Consider the following 22,522-nt stretch of genomic DNA (forward strand, 5'->3'; position numbering starts at 1 on the left):
TTTCATCTAACTTTCATATATAAGTATGTGTATTGTATGTGGATTTGTTTTGTTTTCTTATTTGTTTAATTAATTACACAATTCGCAGTTACTTATGTATGTTTTGTTCTTGTTTTACAAAATTTTAATTAAAAAAATAAAAAATAAGAGGAAAACGATGAGAGGCAGTGGATTGGGTGTTATATTTTGGGTCGTGACATATTTTTATTGAATTGATTGAAATTGGATTTGGTATGTACATTTTTTACAGAAAGGGAAGTAGAATATAAAAAAAAAATTACTAAATTTAATAGGCAAAAAAAAAGTCTTAAACCATAAAAAGCCTTGTTCAGAATGGACAACTAAATTAAATCACATTTAGCATATTTTAAAAATGTTGCAAATCGTTGCAGCTTTTCTTACTCGCTAATGTCTTGTGTTGTTGCTTTTTTATATTTATAATATGTAATATTTACACTAAAAAAAATGAGAGATTATATGTTATTATATATAGATTAATTACGTGTGCTCCTTAGGTGTATGAAAAAAAATGTGTTGCTGGCTTTAATTATAGGTTTTTGTTTCTTTTTAGTTATGAATGTAATGCCTTTAGTTTATACGACTTTCACACTGGGCTGCGTATTTATGTGCAGGGACAGCAAATGGTTTGAGCACAACCCAGTGTAAACATCTGATTTATGCCTAGAAAATATTCATTGCATTTAGCCTGTATATTTATCGTTGTCCTTAGAACAACACATCGATGTACATGTTTCATCTGGGTCCGTGGTGGGCCTGTTCCTGCTTGACTTTCAACAGGAGCTGCTCCTGCAGACGCACCTCCTCGTCGTGGTCGTCGCAAATGTCTATTTCCGGATCTGCGTCCGGGTCTCCTTCGTTGTCGTTGTCGTTCTCGTTCTCGTTGTCGTTGTCCACGGGCTCCACCTCCTCCTCCACCTCGCAGTCCTTGTCCAGCTCCATGTCCTCGATGTCGTCCTGCTCCTCCTCCGCCTCGGACTCGGCGATGGTCACGGCCGAGGATGCGGATGCCGATGCCGATGCAGATGCGGATGCGGAGGCCACTGCCACTGCGGCGGCGGCTGCTGCGTTCCGTGCATTTGCTGCTGCGGCAACGGCTGCTGCTGCTGCTGCGGCAGCCACTGCCGCCTCGTAGCCCGCTGCATTGTGGTGGTGCATGTGGTGCACCTGGTGGTGCTGGTGGTGGTGGTGGTGCTGCTGTTGCTGTCTGCTGCTGCTGCAGTTGCTGCAGGTGGTGCAGGTGTTGCTGCTGATTGTAGGGATGGTGGGCGGGTGGCCCGGCCGCTCCTGCCCCAGAGCCTGCTGCCGATCCCGATCCCGGACCGGAGCCCGGATGCTGCTGCAAGGAGGCGGCCTCTCCGTGCAAGTGGTGCTGCTGCTGGTGGTGCAGCAGCATGTGGGCGTGCGCCTGCGCCTGGGCGTGAACGTGGGCGTGGTGGTGCGCCTTGTGGTGGTGGTGGTGGTGCCCCTTGCCCCCTGCGGAACCCGCCGCCGGCGGTGGGGCATCGAAGAGCAGCCGGGAGATCGAGAAGCTGGAGATCGGTGAGTTGTGGGTGCTGCCCGCGGAGTAGCTGGTGTTCGTGTCGTCGGAGGTCGGCGTCTCCCGATCGCTCTCATCGCTCTTCAGCAGCTCGGCGGCCTCCAGGGACTTCTTGTGCATGCCCAGCAGCCAGGGGGCCACCGACTCGTCCTCCTTGGCCGACTTGATGATGGTCTCCGGCAGGGGCAGCGAGTGCCGCACCATCGCCCCGTAGAGTCCGTACTCCGCCATTTTGGTGCTGTGGCCCCAGCACTTCTCCGTTTTGCGCCACTTGGCCCGACGGTTCTGGTACCAGACCTGCAGGATCAAGAAAAAAGAAGGGTAACCCAAATTAGTGACTTGCTTTTGTGCCCGCTCGGATAACTTATCATTAATATTTTTGGCCCAGGGTCAGGTCTTTACTTAACCCACAAAATTGGCTCAAAGTTCATTTTACTGAATTTTATTCTAAAATTGGAATGCAATTTCAAGGTCCAAGATAATAACATTTACTCAACTTAACTTCTACTTAAGCTTGCGAACTTTAACATTAAGTTTTGACTTACATTTCAGATAAGACAGAAATGTGAAGGATAAATGATCCAAGAATAAATTCATTCGGTTTTTTTAAGAACGAGACAAAATATTTCTAATATTGTTACCTTTGTCTTATAAATTATCAATATATTATTACCAATGTTTTTAAAGAACCATTAAAAATGGTATGTGGATTTCCCATTTTAATGATTTAAAATGATAATATCAATTGGTAAATAAAGATACTCATGATTAACGACTTGCTAAATAACTCATTGCAGTTCAAGTTCAACTGCAATTTAATTAAGAAATTATTTGCGCCAGCGACAATATTTTTCAGGGATTATCATCGAATCCTGCGATTGTTCAGTGTCGCACAAAGGCGGCGGAAAATCAGGACAATAGCGACCGAAAAACTAATTAATTTACCGGGGGTCTGGTTTTCCCCCTTCTCGACTTTTTCGCCCCGCCCATTGACAACAACACTTGTCACGCATCCCCCGGCTGTTGAAGTACTTATTAGTAACAACATTAGTATTAACATTAAACATTAACAAAAAATGCTGCCAGCCGACAACATTAAACGGTCAATTTTCAATTTTCGCAGACAAGATTGCGGCCGTTTTCCCCCTTTTCCCCTTTTCCCCGGGGACAACTTAATCTTCTGTTGTGAAAAGTTCAAGTTTTCCCAGGGTTGCTGACGTAGCGACATGTGCCGCAATTCTCCAAGGACCGAATCGCTTTAAATTCCCCGCCACGCGGCTTCGTCCTGTTTTTATTTTTTATTTTGTATTTTTTTTGTTATTCCGTTTCAGTCGGTGTGATGTCAACATTTGCATTTACAGTTGTTTGCCTTGTTTATTGTTGCACTTGAGCGGCAGCACGAAAAAAGCAAAGCGAAAACATGGCAAATTAAATCTGCTTGAGTTGACAACACTTAACACCCCCTCCCTTCCGCCACCAGATATATATGTATCTGTATCTATAGTGCCCAATGTTCGGGGGTGCGACTCTTCTGGGCGGACAAACTCAATCAGTGTCGCTAATGCCATGATAAATGACTTTTTAAAGTGCGCCTAAAAAACAGCTCTGTTATTGCCCGTGAAAATCTGATACTCTCTAAGAATATTATTGCTTACTGCAAATAAATGTACTCCTTTTAATTTCAAATGATTGTCATGGAAAGACATAGCGAGGTGAAATTAATTAAGGCTTAATCATAATTAACAAACTAAAGTTACTCCGATAAAAAACTCTTTAAATTGTTTAATAAAATACCCTTTAAATGTGATAGTATGCGATGCTTGTTGAGATTACTAGAATTCTTATTGTCTCTAAAGCTAAAGGTTTTTAAAAAATGTAGATGCCATAATGAAATAGAAACATTTCTTTTTAAATTTTTGAAGTTTTGTAAGGGACGGTTGCCAAATGGTGAGAGAAAAAGTGAGTAAACAATTTGTTAAATGCTTTTGTTGCACAGCCATAACCTCTTTTGTTTAAATGTTAATTACATAATTATGCATAATCATTTTTAATTTCATTTTTCCCTGGGCTGTTTGTGTGTGTTAATATTAACAGCTCATTAAAAGCGCAGGCGAAAAGAAACGCTGAAGTGTATAATTAATGCAAGGAGCAACGAAATTATGCAAAAAAAATAAGTACAGATGTTGCAATTCGTAATTCGCAATTTGCAATTGTTAGTGAGCTTGCTGTTAAGTTTTATAGCAGTATCAAATATGCATTTTAATACGTATCACAAACTGCTTTGATTTTGTGTGTGCAATTATTTTTAATTTCAGCAGGATAACATACATACAAGATGCATTTGTTTCAAATTTCACAGCAAATGTACTTTGTCTTGAAAAACTTTGGTGTTAAAATTGTTGTAGCAGTATCGAATGCTGTAAAGTATTTTATTTAATTGTAAAAGTTATATTTTTTTTGATATCATGAACACTGACTTCGGACTTTTTAAATAAATGTTGACTTGTTCAATCTAGCCTAAGCCATATCTCTTACAAATTTATATAATGGTTATCCTTTGTTATAGATTTAAAATCTACCGTTTTCCTTTGTTTCTTGATTTTTTAAGCTTGAAAATCTTTATATTTTAGCTTGAAGCACACTTAAGGACTTGAAAAGAAGGAAACTCTTGCTCTTTATTGGTTTCTTTGAAGTGCAAGTGCCGTTTCTTTTGTCTTTCAAAAATTACAAGCTGAAAGTGCCAATTTCATGGAATTTTTTTGCGACGAATTGGAACAATTTGAACATGCGGTGAAGTGCAATTTGATTTTTTTTTCATTAAATGCACTTTGAATTTGCATTGTTTTAAATCGCGATTGCTTTTTTTTGGTTTCTCGAATGAACTGCTCTTTGTTTTTGCCTTTACCTTTCTCTGCTGATGTGTGTGTGCATACGTGTGTGTTGAAATTAGCGAAAAAAGTGAAGTAAACAGCAAAGGGGAACAGCAGAAGAAATTGCAAAATTGGCAGACAGTGCAACTCGTCCTTGTTGCACCCCAAAAGTTGACAAAAATTTCTAATTGGAAAAACTACCAATATAACATAATAAAGGGCATTATTTCTTATCCAGATGTTTGTGAAATCAATATTTAAATAGGTTTTGACCTAAACATCATCAATAACAACAACAGCAATATTTCTCCCTAAAATGTCTAGGTTAAATTATTAGTCTTAAGCAACAAAGAAGACCCAATGAAACCGATTATATTAAAGACTGATTAGATTAAGTTGCCAATTGAGTAGCAGTGCGCTAATCAAATAATAAATAAATAATAATAATAAAAAACAAGAAAGGAAAGCTAACTTCGGGCGGAGCCGAAGTTGAAATACCCTTGCAGAATATTCTGCAAATTATATTCTCCAAAATCATTCATAATGCATTCTTAATACTCATAAAAAATCCCAACTTCCTAACTTTAAAAACACCAAAGTTATGGCATTTCCAATCGTTCAGTTATATGGCAGATATAGAATATAGTCGGCCGATCCTTATGAAATTTGATATGTCGGATTGATTAGGCAAAAATAAAACCCATAGAAAATCCCAACTTCCTAACTTAACAAACACCAAAGTTATGGCATTTCCGATCAATCAGTTATATGGCAGCTATAAGATATAGTCGGCCGATCCTTATGAAATTTGGTACGTCTGATTGATTGGCCAAATATAAAACCCATAGAAAATCCCAACTTCCTAACTTTACAAACACCAAAGTTATGGCATTTCCGATCAATCAGTTATATGGCAGCTATAAGATATAGTCGGCCGATCCTTATGAAATTTGGTACGTCGGATTGATTGGCCAAATATAAAACCCATAGAAAATCCCAACTTCCTAACTTTACAAACACCAAAGTTATGGCATTTCCGATCAATCAGTTATATGGCAGCTATAAGATATAGTCGGCCGATCCTTATGAAATTTGGTACGTCGGATTGATTGGCCAAATATAAAACCCATAGAAAGTCCCAACTTCCTAACCTAACAAACAGCAGAGTTATGGCATTTCCGATCAATCAGTTATATGGCAGCTATAGGATATAGTCGGCCGATCCCGGCCGTTCCGACTTATATACTGCGTGCAAAGGAAAGAAGGGTGTGTGCAAAGTTTCAATTCGATATCTTTAAAACTGAGAGACTAGTTCGCGTAGAAACAGACAGACGGACAGACAGACGGACAGACGGACAGACGGACAGACGGACAGACGGACAGACGGACAGACGGACAGACGGACAGACGGACATGGCTATATCAACTCAGGAGGTGATCCTGATCAAGAATATATATACTTTATAGGGTCGGAGATGTCTCCTTCACTGCGTTGCACACTTTTGACCAAAATTATAATACCCTCTGCAAGGGTATAAAAATATTTAAATATATGTTTAATAAGTATATTCATAGCATACTTATAGACACCTTGTCTATAAGTATGCTATGAATATACTTAAAAACTGTGGTGTTCTAACAAAAAGTTAACCAACAAAACACGAATGTAAAACAAGTTAATAAGTGGACAAAAAAAATAAAGATTTATTTTGTCGAACAAGTCTATGAAAGGGCTTTATCTCGATTGTGACGCCTTTGTCGCCTGGTCGTTGACTTTTAGCAGTGGCAACGGTTTTGGCAACTTCCAACAGCCAAAAACCACTTCCAAAAAGCCAACAAGCATGAGCGAGAGAGCAAGCCCTTCCAAAGAGAGAGAGGGATAGATTGAAAACATGTTTGGCCATGTTTCTTTTTCTTCGTTTCGAGGGGAAATAATATGCAAAAAAAAGGGGGAAGAATTGCAGAAAAACACATACAATACGCGAATTGCACGCAAAATGGAATGCAATTAAAAACGGCAGGCAAAAAACACACAGAAAGAGAGAGAAAGAGAACCTTTAATGGTAGCTTCGATATATGCCGTTGTTTTTTGTGAATTTGCATGGCTGCCACTTCCCTTTTCCCACTTCCTCTTTCGCCCTCCGCTTCCACTTCCCATTCTTATAGTGCTGCTAATGATTGCCTCTCCTCCTCGCATCCTCCTCCCCTCTTTTATGCCACTCGCTTTTCTACAGCTGTGCGCCATATTTGCACTTAATTGAAGTGTATTTGCATGTGTGTGAGTATTTTGGTTTTATATTTACTGCAGCTCTTATTCTTCTTCATTCGGTCGGCGTTTTTTGTTGCTATTGTTGTTGTTGCTTCTTTATGCTTTTAGCCAATTGTGCTTGTTAATTTGATTTTCGCTCACAAATGCGAAAAACAGGATGCACTCACACACACACACGCCATCTTGCGGCTTTTCAAGTGGTTAATGGAATAGCGGGAGTTACGAGAAGTGGGGAACCCCGCAAAATGGTTGATTTATTAAGGGAAATTCCCCAAATGAAACGGTGTCATTAATGTTCTCAGTCGCGTAATCCATTTATCTATTTAAATGGATAACCTAATAAAACAAAATTCTGTTGATAAAGTTATTACCTTTAGTTTTAATTTCAAATAGAAAAATATTTAATTTGGAATTTATTAATCCAATCCCCAGCTCTAAATAATAATATAAATTAAATATGTATATATCCTATGGGTTTTTAAATGATTATTTAATATTTAACAATATTAATTATATCCTACACAACTAATATTCTGCTCTGAAATGTTAATAAAGCCTATGTCCCTATAAATAAAATAAAAATAAATAGTTAAAAAAATATTCTATGTAAACTGTTTATTTTTCCAAGAGTTGTGTACTTTTTAAGCTTTTTAATATCCTGACAATCTTTTCTGTTTCAGTTTCGACTTATTTACCCCTTGTTTTTGGCTTTCATTCGCATTGGTTTCAGTTACTATTGCCGATGCGCCCGTCTTTAAAAAGTGTAATTTTCAATTTTGAAGCTCGCACCTCACGAGCTCTTGTATCAAATTTTTGTGGATTTTTTGGAGTGTCGGCGAGTGCCGCCTGCCACGTTTTCTTACTTCATTCTGTTTCCGTTTTTGTTTCGCTACTTGGACGTTGCAATTGCAATTGTGTGCACTCGTAATTACGTAATCAGCGAGGCCTCATTACGTGTGGCAACACTTGCCAAGTGCCATTTGCACTCCCCATTTTCAAATTTCTTTTATGGGGACCGCGAAACACTCCCCTCGAATCGAAGCAGTCTTTGATTGCAATCTTTGCCCGGCATAAAAAACGCCATAAAAAATGGCCATAAAATGGCAGAAGAAAGTCCGCGCATCCTCAGTCACATTCTGCAGTGCTACGTGATAGCCCCCTATAAAAATTAAGCCCCAGGACAGCAGCCCAAAATGGAGAATCCTTGATTTGCTCAGTGTCAGTAAAAGAAGTACAAAAAGTTAAGAATGTTACGTTTTTCGTTTTTGAGATACCAAAGGATATGGAATTGCGATCAGTAATTTCAAACTTAAGGAGCTCAATTAATTATCAGAAATATCAAATATTGAAGCCTCTATTTTTTACTGTTCCAATTTTAAAGTGCTAAGATCTTCCGAAAAAGTTTCCCGATGACATAGAGGTTTCTCTCCGTTAAATCGCTTTTTGCAATAATCTATTGATAGAAGCTATTAGGAGTACCCATTTATAAGGACACCCATAGTTTTTCGTATACTTAATGTTACTTGTTTCTACAACTAGCTCTATAATCAATATGTATAATCTCTCATAGGAGAACTCCGTGTTAAATGTGCTCACCTGAATGCGATCCTCGGCCAGGCCAGTTTTCATGGACAGCAGCTCCCGGGCACTCACGTCCGGATAGTGGGCCTCCTTGAAGGCCTTCTCCAGCTCCTCCAGCTGGCTGCTGGTGAAGATCGTCCTGCCGTGCCGCCGCTTGTTCTTCTTCTTGCCCCCGGGACCCGTGCCGCCAGGACCCACCAGGACATCCCCACCGTGGGCGGCCAGCAGACTGTTGGGATTGCCGCCAGCTCCTCCGGCCGCACCCAGAAACGCCTCGGCGTGATGGGCGTGGGCGGCATGTGCGGCGTGGGCGGCATGGGCGTGGACATGGGCATGGCCGTGGGCATGGGCGTGCGCCTGGGCGTGGGCGTGGTGTGCATGATGGGCGGCGGCGGCGGCAGCGGCATGATGATGAGCGGCGGCCGCAGCAGCCGCTGCATGTTGGTGGGCGGCCAGAGCGGCCGAGTGATGCGAACCGGCGGGCGAGGAGCGGTTGCCGGAGTTTCCGGCCGAGTTGCCGGCGGAGGTGGAGGAGCTGCTCCCGGCAGTTCCAGAAGCTCCACCTGGTCCGGTTCCGCCACCAGATCCACCATTACTGGTCGTGGGCGAGCCCAGATGTCCCAGTCCGTTGGAGAGCTGGTTAGCCGCCGATCCCGATCCCGATCCGGATCCTCCGGAACCAGATCCCGACCCTCCTGATCCGTTGCCCGATGAACTGCTATTCTTACTGGGCGACTGCTCATCACCACTAACATTGGCCAAACTGCTGGCATACTCCTGACCACGTGCGGCAGCTTGTTCTGCGGAAAAAAATGGGAAAAAGGAAGAGATCCAGATTAGTTGCGGGCAGAAGCGTAGGCAATGTTTTTTTGCCAGGGGTTGGTCAATATATAAGATAAGGACATCACTACAACTAAGTATAAATACATTACTATGTCTCTTTATCATTTTGTATTTTAAATTTTAATAAATTTCATCATCGAATAATAATATCAAGAAACAAGTTAAGAAATCTCGCAGTCCTAAAGATATATATAGGTATAGAACCACTTTTCCAGGTTAGTGGTAAACATAATCATATTTGTGAGGAGGGTTTTGACCCCCTCCGCCTGAATTCCTGGCGCTTGCTAAACACATGTCGTAGGAAGTAGCCCCCGAACCCGGACAAAACCAAAACCCAATCCCTGTGGCAAATCCCATTTCCTTTAAATGGCAGACAATGGCGAGCAGATATTCGAGAAGTTGATTTTTCGCACACGATAAAGCGGCAGCTGGAAAATTGCTTCATGCCCATTCAACTCGATGTGTCGCGCAGATTTTGACAAGTTGCCTGGATTTTTATTCAAATGTCAGCGAAGGGTTAAATGTGCTTGTGTTTGCACCTTCCCAGAAAATGGAATCGAGAAAATAGCAACACACACCCTCAGATGGTAAATATTTTCTTTGGCTTGCACGGCTCCTTGAAGAGGAAATTCGAAGGAAGAGGACGAAAGGACGAAAGGACGAGGTCGTCGGTTTCGTGTGCCGACTTTGTTTTGACAATTAGGGTGTTAGGGTGTTAAGTGGTTTAGCCCTTTTTTCGGTCTCAAATTAAACGGGAATCGGCTTAGGCGTGTTGCACAGGGCGTTCTATTGTGATTACCAGAAAGAGCCGATCCGCAAGGATAATAATAATGACAAAAGTGATGATGATAATGATGATGATGATGAAGAGGTTGACAATCGCAAAAGGTATCGCCTTTCTTCCCTAGGTTTTCAGTCACTTTAATGGACCAATCTATTTAAATATTCCACTGAATATAATAATATTAATATAGAATATTAAGCCTAGAATAAATAAGAAACTATTCGCCTTGCAATTTAATTTAATTTTCCTGATAGCTACATTGTCCGTATATAGCTTCCTCAAATTAGTAATAATTTGTTAGGCACTTGTTAGAGTAGCACAAAAACTGCTCAACTTTCCAACAAATTAGGCACATGGTAACGAACTAATTTGGACCTGATTTTGCCACCCAACGTATCCTATTCAGTTCCCTATAAATATATATAAACACGTCTTGAGCGGTGCTTTTATTGCCTGGCTACTTTGGCGGCACAATTAGACACACATCAATTAACAATTAGCCGGACAGCGAACGACAGCTGACCAACCCTCCTCTGACCACTATATCCCCTATACATACGTCAGACCCTCGCAAAAATGCTTTAAAAGCACTCGCACACTTATAAATAGCCATAATAATGGTACATATAAAAATATATATATATATAGGCGAGGGGGCGATGAGTGGTCAGCCACTTTGGCCAGCTATCGATGTCGACTACACTGAGAAAAATAAATAAGGAAAGAGTTTATAAATTAAGAAGTTGTGAAATTGATTTCATTTCATATATGGTATTTATACCACATCTAAACGTTTTGCTTGCAATAGAAAATTAGCGACCCGTTTTTTTTGCCAGTGTGCCGCTTGGGCTGGTCCAGCTCACTTATTTTCCATTGAGTTCAGTTCTGTTCTGTTCGGTTCGTCAACTAATTTAATTTGCTGCTCGGGTAAGTCAATCGGGGCATGAGTTGCTTGATTTTCTGTTTTCTGTCATGCGATATTTTGTGCCCCCCACCCCACCGCTTTTCCGTTTGCCATTTTCCTTATCCACTTTCTTTCCCATTTCGCCGAGTTTTCCTGACTCGTTTTCCGCCTAAATTAATTTGATATGTACTCGTAGTTCTTTCCCTGGCTTTTGTGGTCTGAAGGATTGTGTGGGGAGCGGGGGTGAAATGTACACGGCCGTGTCCTTTGCGTCCTGGCCCTTGGCCGTGGATACTTTCAGGATCCTTTGTGCCTCGATTAATTGTTCAATTAAGCAATATTTTGATCAAATGGCTTTTGTTTTGTGTGGCATTCCATGAATTTCATTAACTGCCCAGCGAAGCGGTCACGATAATATGCCAATTTATTGGGGTGCTTTATTGGGATCGGGCCTTTGTTAAATTGCTACCTGTCAGTAGTTTATATTTGGATAGCTTATTCAATTTCTATATGATTCAAATGCATACCATTTAACTGGGAATTTGGTCAATCACCTTAACAAATCTATTTGAGAATTGGTTATACAAAAATTGGAAGTCATATTTTATTTATTTTCATAAAAAAAAGATTCTCAATTAGTGTTATCTCGGAAATTTGTAAGCATAAAAAATGTGATGTACATGTATTTCTAATATCCCAATATTACTATACTGTTAAATAATATTAACAATAAATATTAAGTATATTATGGTTACTAAAATTAGATATTTAAAGCTTTTATTTGTGCCTGTAAAGTTGTATTTTTTTTGCAGCTTTCGAGTAACCTATCGAGCGAGTGAAATTTATGGACTCCCCGGGAACTCCTCCTGATAAATGGCAGCCGTCCAAGTAGCAGATCCTGCAAAGGACCCCCCGCCATCGTCCACAGACGAAATGTAAAATTACCAATAAAGTCAAATTGAAATTGCCAGACATATTAATAAAAGCCCACCAACCACCGCCATTGAGAGCACCACCGTTTGGCATTGGCATCTATGCCTGTCTTGGGCCTCTTCCCAACGCGATTGCACAGAGAAAAAAGGAAGATAACTGGTACAATATTTCCTTATATTTAAATAGTAAACCTTCCAAATTCTATATTCTATACTTATATTTCATCTTTAGGATTTAAATATAAAACTTATAAACAAACGAACTTAAACCAATAGCAATAGAAGATTTATTGATAATATCATACTCTGCTAAAATACTCTAAAAACACCTGATAGTGTAGGTTCCTAAGCTTATTGCATATGTTTATTTTTTACGATTATAGCACTATTTTTTTGAGTGCATCATTGCGTAGTAGCTGAGCGATTTAGTGGATGGGCCACACGGGTGCCACCAGGCGATGTAAGAAGTAGACGAAGCCAAGGGAAACCGACGCCCCTTTACAAACGATTTATATTTCCCTCCTCTCATCTCTTTTTTTTTTTGCTTTTAATTTTATTTTCACTGTAGAGAGAAAATAAGAGAAAAATTTCTGTTGACAGGAAATACACTCGAAATTGGCAATTTTGCATTTACGTTAATAATACTCAAGCGTATTTACTACTTACACTTTTACAAGGAGGAGGTTGTCTAGGCGAAAAATGGGTGGCTTTTCCTTTGCCGCTTTTCCCACACTCTTTTTTTGGTCCCCAAAAAGAAAAACGCATTTATTTGCGTCAAGGCAACATTGCCCCATTGGGTGGTGCCGGCTGCTTTTCCGTGGGTTTTTCGGGGGGCGGGGGGTGGTAGGTGGTGCTTCTGGGGGTTGGCTTTCTCGTCTGGGCGAAATACGAGGGCTAAGTATAGCTGAGCCAATATGACGCGCAATTATTTGTAATGGAGACGTAAATAAGTTCAAGAAGCAAAGTGGCAAAAGAAAAATGGCAAGGCAAGTGGGCTGGTGGGGTGGTGGGCGGATGGGGCGTTGGGGTGGGTGTGTTTGCCTGCTTTTCACCCAACTTGTTAGTTGTTACACAACGAGAGACTTGCTTTTTGTTTTGGGGTTGCTTTTTCGGCTTGTCTCCCAGTTTTCTGGGTGGTTGTTTGACGCTGCGGGGGAAACACACAATTTTCGGGGGTTTTCGGGGGGGTTTTCACAGGCGTTTTAAGGTTTTAGAGGTTTTTAGAGGGGGTTCAAAGTGTGGGTGGCTGGACGTCCCGCAGTTAGCTCGTTAACTCGATTTGCGCTCGCATTTCGCTTTGTTGCTATTCCTATTGCCTTCGCTGTTGTAATAAATACGAAAAGGCGTTGTTTTTCCAAGATGGCGGACATTCGTGTGTGTGTGTGTGTGTGTGTGTGTGTGTGTGGAAGCGGGACAGACTGACACACATACAGAGAGAGAGTTTCCACTTTAAGTTTATATAATAGAATGGAAACAATTTGCATGGTGACAGAAAATGCAGCTGTGCGTTAGGCCGTTCAAAGGCACTAAGATTGCAAATAATTTACATTCTATTTATTTTAAATAGGTTGGATAAGTTTTCTTTACTAAATAACATGGACATGAATTACATTAGGCTTACACTTACAATTCCTATAGATCTTTTACCAATAAAAACTTTGAAAACAAGAACCAAAATTAGCTATTTTGCCAACAAAAACTTTTGGTTATGTTCAAATTGTTGTAAACTGGCTAAAAGCCACAGGAATCTATTTTTATCTTTCTAAACACATTAAAAACCAATCGAAAAACTATGTTTCTTCTAATATTAAGCAAATTATTTTTATTGCTAAAATTAATATCCATATTTCTAAAAGATTTGGCTTTTGGTCTTTCATGGCGGAATTTGAAATTATAATCCCGTGGTGATCGACTATAAGTAAATGAAAGTGGTCCAAACTCAATATTCAAAAATAAACGTAGCTTATCTGAACTATAATTAGTAAGATAGAATAAGGGATTATCTGTAAGACAATGAAATATAGATCGGCAAGAAACGCCAACATTATTTTCGTTCCTCATTTGCGAAATTCAAAGAGAAGGCGAACTTTAATCGAGGATACTCTGCATAAAAAGGTATGTATTCATTCATACAAATCAATTCAAACAATTAATTTCTTAAATTTTATTATTTAGGTCCTAATAAGGTGTATGTGAGTGCTTGGAGTAAGATTGCGGCCGATATTAAATGACAATGTCACCTATTGAGGCAGGTAGAAAATGTACAAACTAATTCATTTAATAATTAATTATTTAAATTCTCATTCTAGGAAGTGTGTGTTTGTGTTTGCTGCAGGAGATATATGGCGATACCATCTTACTTTGACAGGACTTCAGGACCTTACGAGGTTTGTACCACTTTTATTAAATTAAATTATTTATGTATTAAATATTATAAGCCAGGAGGTCTGATAATGCAGATAATTTAGAATACAAAATATCGAACCATGAATTTAAAGGTTCTCGAATATCCTTAGTTTCTGGTTGAAACTCAGACAGAAACAACAGCAAAGAACGCCAAGGGAAAAGCAACAATCAGACAATGACAATTGTAGGAAAAAGCAGGGGAAAGTAGAAAATGGGGGTATTTTGGGGCCGCGAGCATTTCCCGGTTTTGGTTTTGTGTTACGCTTATTTTCCAATTTGGCTGGTGTTTTTTTTTTATTTGCAGATTTGCAGCCATTGATTTTCCGAGCTGTGCTTAAATTTGCTTACTCGCCTTGAAAACCCCGCCCCCAAATTGTTGCCACCCCACCCAACCACTTGACGCATTGTTGTTGTGTATTGTATTTCGATTTTCAAGCTGATTTTCTGCCTTTTTTCCTTGTTGTTGTGTAGCCGTGTTTTCCTTCATTTCTTTTTTTTTTTTCTCCGACTGCTTTTTTGTTGTTTGTTTGAAAGCTTTCCGTTTCTGGTTTTCCATCCATTCGGCAGCGGAGCAGTGAAGCCTGAATGAAATAATTGGGTAGTTAGTGCGATTTTCCTTTCCTTTCGCAGGCCCCTTGAAAAACGCTTCTGCCGTCTCGCTTTGCATTCTTCCGCTTTTAATTTATTTATACGCCCGACACTTGAGTGGGGCAGGTGCTTTTCTTAGCTTTTCTCCGCCGTTTTCCTCTACCGCTGCTGCGCACAAACAATCCCCCTATTTTCGCATTATAATTAGACATTATTTCGCGTTCAGTTAGGTTCTGTAGTTGGCAAAGTGGGCGTGGCTCGAGAATAGGTGGCTATTAGCTAATGAAATTCAGGCAGCAGTGGCATATATCGAGTTTCCAGTGTTGGGGGCAAATTGGGTTAGTGGACTTAAGCCATGGATTTTGAAGTCTGAATTGCGGATAAGTCGTTTCCAGTGGGTTGTAAGATCTTGTGGTATTATTGTCATTGTTCTGTTCGAGTACTTAAATGGCTCTCCAAGGGGCCTTATTGCTTTCCCATGTTTACCAAACGTATTACCCCTTTTAGTGCTTTAAATAATATCAATAATTTAAGGAAAAACTTGCAATTCCGTTTGGGTATTCGCATAGCAATCAATACCAATAACTGTATCGCCCGCAGTCAAATTATCGATGGAATTTTTGGAACAACCCATTCCCGTTCTCACTGTTTTAGCCCACAAACAAACCAGTTACGAATCAGAAACCAAGCCAAGTTGTATGTTTCACTTTTGTAAAATTCATTTGGCCATAAAACGGGCAGTGCACAGTTAGGACCTGAGGACTTTACACCCCTCCGCCTCCCCCCCAATTTGGGGCACCTCGCAAATGGTCGGTTGGAACGTTGTTCCATTTAAATGGGCAACTAACTCGTAACCGGCAAACCGAACAGCCAAACGACCAAACGACCAACAACCCTTTTGTGGTCTGTCCATTTCGGCTGGCAACGTTTTACAACACTGTAAATGCTGTGCGGAAATAGCGGTAAATATAAAAACACACACTGGCAGCAGGGTGTTAAAATGCCTGTTTGTGTGTGCTCAAATATTTATTAACCCATCAACACATGCGGAAGTTTTTCCGGCCGTTTCGTTACAAACACATATAACAAACGAAAACTTCAAGCCACCCCCATTTCCACCCCTTTCCCACTTTCCCACTTTCCCCCTTTCCACGTTTGCATATTTGTATGTTTTTCGGTGGTAACAAATTCGTGTAGCGTTGCAAATTGCTGTCAACAGGGAAATTAATAAAAAGTCAAACGCCTTTTAAACGCCGCGCCGCCCCCCTTATCCAATGAAATGGGTGCTTGTGTGTTAAGATCGGCAAATAAAATAAGACCCTTGCTGTTGGGTTCTTAGCATGACCATAAAATGGATTAACACGTTTAATATTCAATTTGCGCACACGCAACGCTGTAAAAATACCGCAATGAATGTGCGAAAGTGGCGCCCGAGCAAGGGACTCAAGTCCTAGAAAAGCTCGCTGTGCTTTTGGGCATTTGATTCGATTAACGGCAATTTAAGTGCCAAAATTTGTCGGGGTAATTCGAAATGTCGATGGGAAAGGAAACGGAACTTTGGGCCTTTTCCTCTTCCCTTTTGTTTTTTTAGAACTCTAAGCTAGAGACATTAGCTTTACTCACTGACTACAATTAGCATATTCGCTGATTGCGAATTTCCTGGTAATCTCAATTGAAAGTATTTAAATAGGATAAAAGTACCCGCCAAGTGTGGCACCTGAATTGAATGAATTCTTCCCGCATTCATCGAATGCTTTCCCAGGGCTCGACATTCTAATGAATCAGAACTCCCATCATCTATCCTTATTGCCATACTCTTGTCCCGGGTTTTCTGACTTTGGCAAATGCATCTTCAGCACTGACTGGCTAAAAAATTGTTCATCATGTTCGTCTGCTGTCCATCCATCTAATGCACTTTTTTCCGAATGCCACTTGGCCCCAAATGCTGAATGCTGAATGCTGTTTGCGCTCTGGGGACTTAACTGCAAAATCATGCAGAAAATGCTCGAGCTCGGGGGATTGGGATTGGGATTGGGCTTGGGTTTGGATTGGATTGGGCTTAAACTGGCGAACAAAGCCACTTAACTGATGCGCTGACTAGCCTTGTAGGTTTATATAGTTTGTGGCTGGTAGTTGGTAGTTGGCGGACTCCAATCTTCGGCTCCATCTCGGACCCTGAGAGCCAAAAGGCTGGAAAATCTGTATCTGTGTCTGTGTCTGTATCTGTGTCTGTGTCTGCAAGTTGTTTACACGCCGCTCTCGAGTGCTTCCTAGGAAAATGACGACGACTCTGACTGCGACTGCGAGTGCGAGTGCAACTGCAGCCTGAAGTGGAGTGGCTGTGGTCCAGGTTGCATTCGGCTGATCATGCAGCTGGCTTAAATTTTGGACGGACGGGGTAGGACCCCGAGCTCCTTTCAATGCCTGCCACTTGTTGTCATCAATTTCTGGCTCTCTGCTTATCTGTTTATCCAGCGGGGCCACTTGCAGTTCGGTTGCACTTCGCTAGAAATAACAGTTTGGGAAAAACCCGAACCCAAAATATGAAAACCACGCGTATCAAGCATCCCTATTTGTTTTCGTTTCGATTCGTTGAAACCCAAACTTGTAGTTTTCTAATTAAAAAATTATTAAGAAAATAATAGCTGCTCTTTTCGTTCTCGTATTCTCTTTCTTCTAGTTTTTTTTTTTGAGCGACTCATTGTCACATAATTAACACTTGATATAGCAATTTGTTTACAGTTTTTAGGGCATTTTCCCAGCAGTTTTTCTTCTCTTATTTGGGAAAAATGTGCGAAAAACTATCGTATTTCTATTGTCGGATGGGGCAGGAAATGTGCAAGGATTCGTATCGGAAGTGCGTCCTTGCGAGGCACAATAATATCGCTAAAATATCTCATACAAATCTTACCCCTCGTACATTGTTTTCCGAAGGGCAAAGATTCTTATCACGACCGCTGCTATTTTTTGAGATTTTATTTTCTCTCGTTTTTCTTTATTCAGACTCTTTTGTGGTAATTATTTTTTGGCTTTCAAAATTGGTGCGATTGATTTACAGTCGGCGAGGACACGCGTGACAAGGACATTTGGCAACAAGGGTCACAAGTATACATTCTTTATATATAATTGTTTTATTTATGCATTTAAAGCTTTTGACAACCGATAAACTAACTGCAAATTCAACCAATCTATTAGGAAAGTGCTCATCAAACTTTTGCAATTGCAAAGCGACTTAAGTTAATTTGTATTACTTAATTACTTAATAAATGGAAATTGAGGCAAAACACTCTCCCACTCTCCGCTGCATTGTCTTTATTTTCTTAGGGCGACCCAATTAGGGAAACCCATTTGTCTGCAATTATTCGCCGTTAAGACAAAACCCATTTTTAAAGCGCAGGGGAAAATTGCCCATGACTAAGGCGGCAAGACAGCAACACAATGGCCAAGAAAAAGAGGCGCTGACAAGCAAATGGCTCACAAGGCGACTTACTCAAATGTGTGAAGACAAATAAAAGTACAGGGAAAATAAGAGGCATTCGAAAAAAAAGAAAGAAAAATAGTTTGCCTGCTTTACACGAAGATAGCGATACGGACACAAGGATACAACATACGGCAAGGACCTCTCGGGTAAATATTTATTAGAGCCAGAAGGCCGAGGTGAAAAGAGAGCTCCTCAATGGCCACTCAAATTAGGGCTAACAACGTGCAAGTAGCAATTTTGCCCGAGAAAAGAAAATTGAAAGGATGCTGCAGACCACACCCACACTCCCTCTCGATTTTCCGATGTTCCAGCTGCGGTTAACCACTCGAGTCGATGTATTTTGTACACAATTTGCCTCGAAAACTAACGCCCCGTGTCCTGCAGATCCAGGACATAGTAGCCGGGAAAGGACTCGGCGTTTGTTGCCTTTTTTACAGCTCGCAAGGAGCCTCGGGGTCTCAACTTCTGCTGTTGTGCAAACAAAGTGAGAATGGACCTTCGGCAAATAGACCACGATGGGCATGACCAACAAGAAGAAGTTGCAAAGGATGTGCCAGCATGCAGACAGAAAAATAAAGTTGTTAGATCAAGCATTTTCAATTGAAATTTTTGTTTTATGGATGTACGATTGCATCAGTTATTCAGTGAAATTATAATCCACTCTTTGGCTTCTGATTCGTTTTTAATAAAATGGAATTATGATTGGTAAAATAAAAATAGCTTCGACATAAAACAAAATTGTTTATTCAATTTTTTGGCTTATAAATATTATTAATGTTATTAAATAAATGCAATTGAATTTCGCAAAGATTGAATCAAAGGCCATGGCAAAATACACAGTTTATCTAGTTATATTTTTTTAATCCTTGCGTAAAACGGATACTTAAGTAAATGTTTTTCCCAGTATTTTCGCGCAGTGCAGAGGTGAGACTAACTAGAAGTAAAGCCAGATAAAGACCACTTTAGAGTGGCTGGCAACAGCTCCCGGAAGAGTCAACAATGACGAAATGACAATGACTGAATGACAAACGAAGAAATCGAACCGAAGAACCGTACAAACGGAATTACAAATAAACAGATGTAAAGTGTGAAAATTTAACAAATTAAGTGCGTGTAACTCTCGAATACAATTGTATCTGCGATGTGTGTGTGTGTGGAGAGAAGGGCAATTCAGGGGAAAATTCTTCGGGGGCGTGGTTATTAGGCCGTGAAATTAAGTTCTGACGCTTAAGGAGGTACACATCTGCCAAAATGGTATATTTACAATAATAATAATAACGCAAAATAAACAAGTTAAGATCAAATGATGTACTTAACAAGAAGGATCATCAATAAGATCATAGATATACAATAAAAAGCAATCTTTTAAAAATTATATATCAAAAATATAAGAATCATCAACAAGACTTCCTTGAAGAGATGAACTAAACAACTTTTTTAATACAGAAATCAAAACGATTAGATAAATTCCAATTGCAATTTGTGGTTAGTTCTCAATGAGTTACGTATTGATTTTCGTACCGAAACCCATAAGTTTTAATCCATAACTGGAGCTTTAATCTCTTTTAATGAAGCTCCACTGGCCATCGCATTTTAATGGATGCTCGTGCCAACTGGAGTTTGCTAATTTCACTGAAAATTATGCGCTTAATTAGCGATACACACAGATACACACACACACACACAGACACAGGGAGACCGAAATCGTGCCTCGAGTGAAGTGTGTGTGAGATTTAACACTTTTCTGACAGGACGGCTGCCGCTCACTCACCGCCCCTGCCCCCTACCACGCCCCTCCGTCCGTCCCTCCCTCTGAGCGAACACTTAGCGAAATCAGTAATGCAATTCTGAAAATTTAAGGGCTTAAATAATATGGTTCAACTTTTCCCTTGTTTGGACATTATAACTTGAAATAGAATGTCCACTGCCTATAAGAAAATTATTATTTTCAAAAAATATATTATTTCATTCCTAATTAATCTGCTGAATAGATTGAATAATTGAGAGTTTTAGCATCAAATGATTTGTTAAATTGAAAGCTTTTAAAAAATGATTAAGTACTAAAGAATTTCTTATAGCAGGTTATTAATTAATTTCACCTGACTTAAATGGAATTGAACAAGCTTTTTCTACTAGCTCTTATTATATTATATTTCTCATTTTTAAAGCGATTTTTGTGAGTGCAGGAGTGTTATTAATAAGCTCGGACCCCCGTAACCTCCCCTCGGCCCGCATCCCCGCCCTTTGTCATGTGCTTAATCGTGTCGTTTCATTGTTTTAACTCCGATGAGGACGCAACTCAATTGCCAACCCCTTTGAGCTTATTAGTTGCGCCTACGGGTGGGCAAAGGGACACAGGACGAAGGACGAAGTACGGTGCACGGAGCTCGGAGCACGGAGCAAGGAATCCAGGAGACAGATGCGGTTGCCACTTGGCTGCACCCGTACGGCAGATGCAACAGAGTGCTCAACGCCACAGAGCCCCTTGCCCCCGTACTCCCCCTAATTAGCCGCATCTCTTCGCTTTTGTACCCATTCGAAGTAACTCGCTGGCAAAGTGCAACTAGAATATGTTTTTCTTGCTTGATTCTTATTTACAATAAAGGCAGTTTACAAATGTCTAGGGATGCTCAACTAAAACATAAACATTTAAAAGTTCACTTTAGATGAATTAATCAATTGGTTTTTTTTTTGTTGCCATATTAAATGTATTTCGTGTAGAAAAATAAAGTAAAATATAAGAAATAAAAAATAAGCAATATTTTGGTAACTAGCAGGGAACTATAAAAAAAAAACTCAGCTATAGGTTAAATATTTTAAGCACAACAAGGAGTTCGGGGATCATAGCTTCAGTAATAAAGTAAGAACAAACTGAATGTGGGGCCATATTATTTTTGTCTGCTAATAGAAACCTACACCTGAGAGGTATGGGATTACTAGGGGATCAATTGGCCGGCTCACTCACCTGCAAACTGGGCTCCGAAGTGCTGCTGGAAGTGCCCCCGGAATTCGTGGGGCGTACTAAATCCGGGCGGCAGGAATCCCCGGAGATAGGCGGCCGCCGCCAACGTGGTCATGTGGTGATGGTGGGCGGCCGCCGCGTTACCCGGATCCGCTGCAGCGGCATATCCGGCGGCAGCGTAGAAGTTGGCCGGATTGAAGACGGGCAGTTGGCAGTGGGCGGCTGCTGCCGCCGCTGCCGCTGCAGCCGCCGATAATCTGGATACGTCGGGCGATATGGACCGGGAGTCCCTCAAGCCGTCTATAACCTGCTGTTGCTGTTGCTGCAGTTGCTGTTGTTGTTGCTGTTGCTGCTGTTGCTGTCCGGCCGATATCGAGCCATGGGCGGGCGTACTCGCGGCGGGCGGGGGCGTGGCTGCCGGCGAGGGCGGCGCCTCTGCGGGCGTGGCACTGGCATTATTATTCTGCTGCTGATAGGCGCCCAGTCCCAGAATCTCCTGAATGGCGAAGGGCGTTCGCATTTTGGTGGCCTGCATTTTTGCCGACGGTATCTTGCACTTTACTATGTGATTTTGTTGAAGTTCTAGTTTTTCGTAAAAGTTGGAATTCCCAAGTTTCTATTTATTGCACACTTTCATGGCAGCTGGCAAACACACGCACACGTACACAGGAAAAAAAGTTCACTCACGCACTTAGGGTTCATATATATATATGTATTATTGTGGATTTTTATTTGTATTTTAGAGTGTGTTTTTGAGCGCTGGAGCGTTCGGTGCGGCGTTCGAAAACGAACTGAAATTGAAAAGCGAATTGCACGCCAGCAAAAGCGTCGCTTTTTGCGTCGCTGTTGACGTCGACGTCGCCGCCGGCGTCGCTGCCGGCTCCCACACACAGGGCAAAGCAAAAACAACTCGCAGCGCCATCTTTGCGGGCGAGAAAGGGATGGCAGTATGGGCGCCATGTGGTTATCTCGCTCTCTCCACAGCTATTCCCTTGAATACTTCCAATGCAGAGGGGTTATAGCCTGTCGTTCTCGCTCTTTCGCCTGGCAAACCCTATTTCGCTCTCTTTTCATCCTGGAAGTGACTCACGGACACTGTAAACACTGTGCGTGTGCGGTTTCCAAGTGTGCGTGTTAAGTTCATGGGATTTTATTTCGCTCAGAGTTCTTCGGTTTTTCGATTTCAGTTTGTTTTGCGACGCCAATGATGCTATTTGTCCTTATATATATAGATATATTTGTGTGAGAGTGAGAGAGTGCGTGTGCAATTGGAATTATCTTTTACTACGTTTTTCTTGTTTTTTGTTTAGTTAATAAAGAAACCTACATATTGACAAAGATTTG

General features: G+C 40.9%; 1 protein-coding gene across 1 annotated transcript; it reads right to left on the reverse strand.

Moving 5' to 3' along the window:
- Positions 1 to 48: 48 nt before the first annotated feature.
- LOC108049672 (paired box protein Pax-6) lies at positions 49 to 21,950 on the reverse strand. Its single transcript, XM_017130922.2, is given in 4 exon segments — positions 49 to 1,225; positions 1,227 to 1,855; positions 8,294 to 9,078; positions 21,182 to 21,950. Coding segments are annotated over 4 exon segments (2,418 nt in total). The 5' UTR covers positions 21,714 to 21,950; the 3' UTR covers positions 49 to 753.
- Positions 21,951 to 22,522: the final 572 nt, after the last annotated feature.

Source organism: Drosophila rhopaloa, unplaced genomic scaffold (assembly GCF_018152115.1).
Source record: "Drosophila rhopaloa isolate 14029-0021.01 unplaced genomic scaffold, ASM1815211v1 contig_3, whole genome shotgun sequence".
Taxonomy (NCBI): domain Eukaryota; kingdom Metazoa; phylum Arthropoda; class Insecta; order Diptera; family Drosophilidae; genus Drosophila; species Drosophila rhopaloa.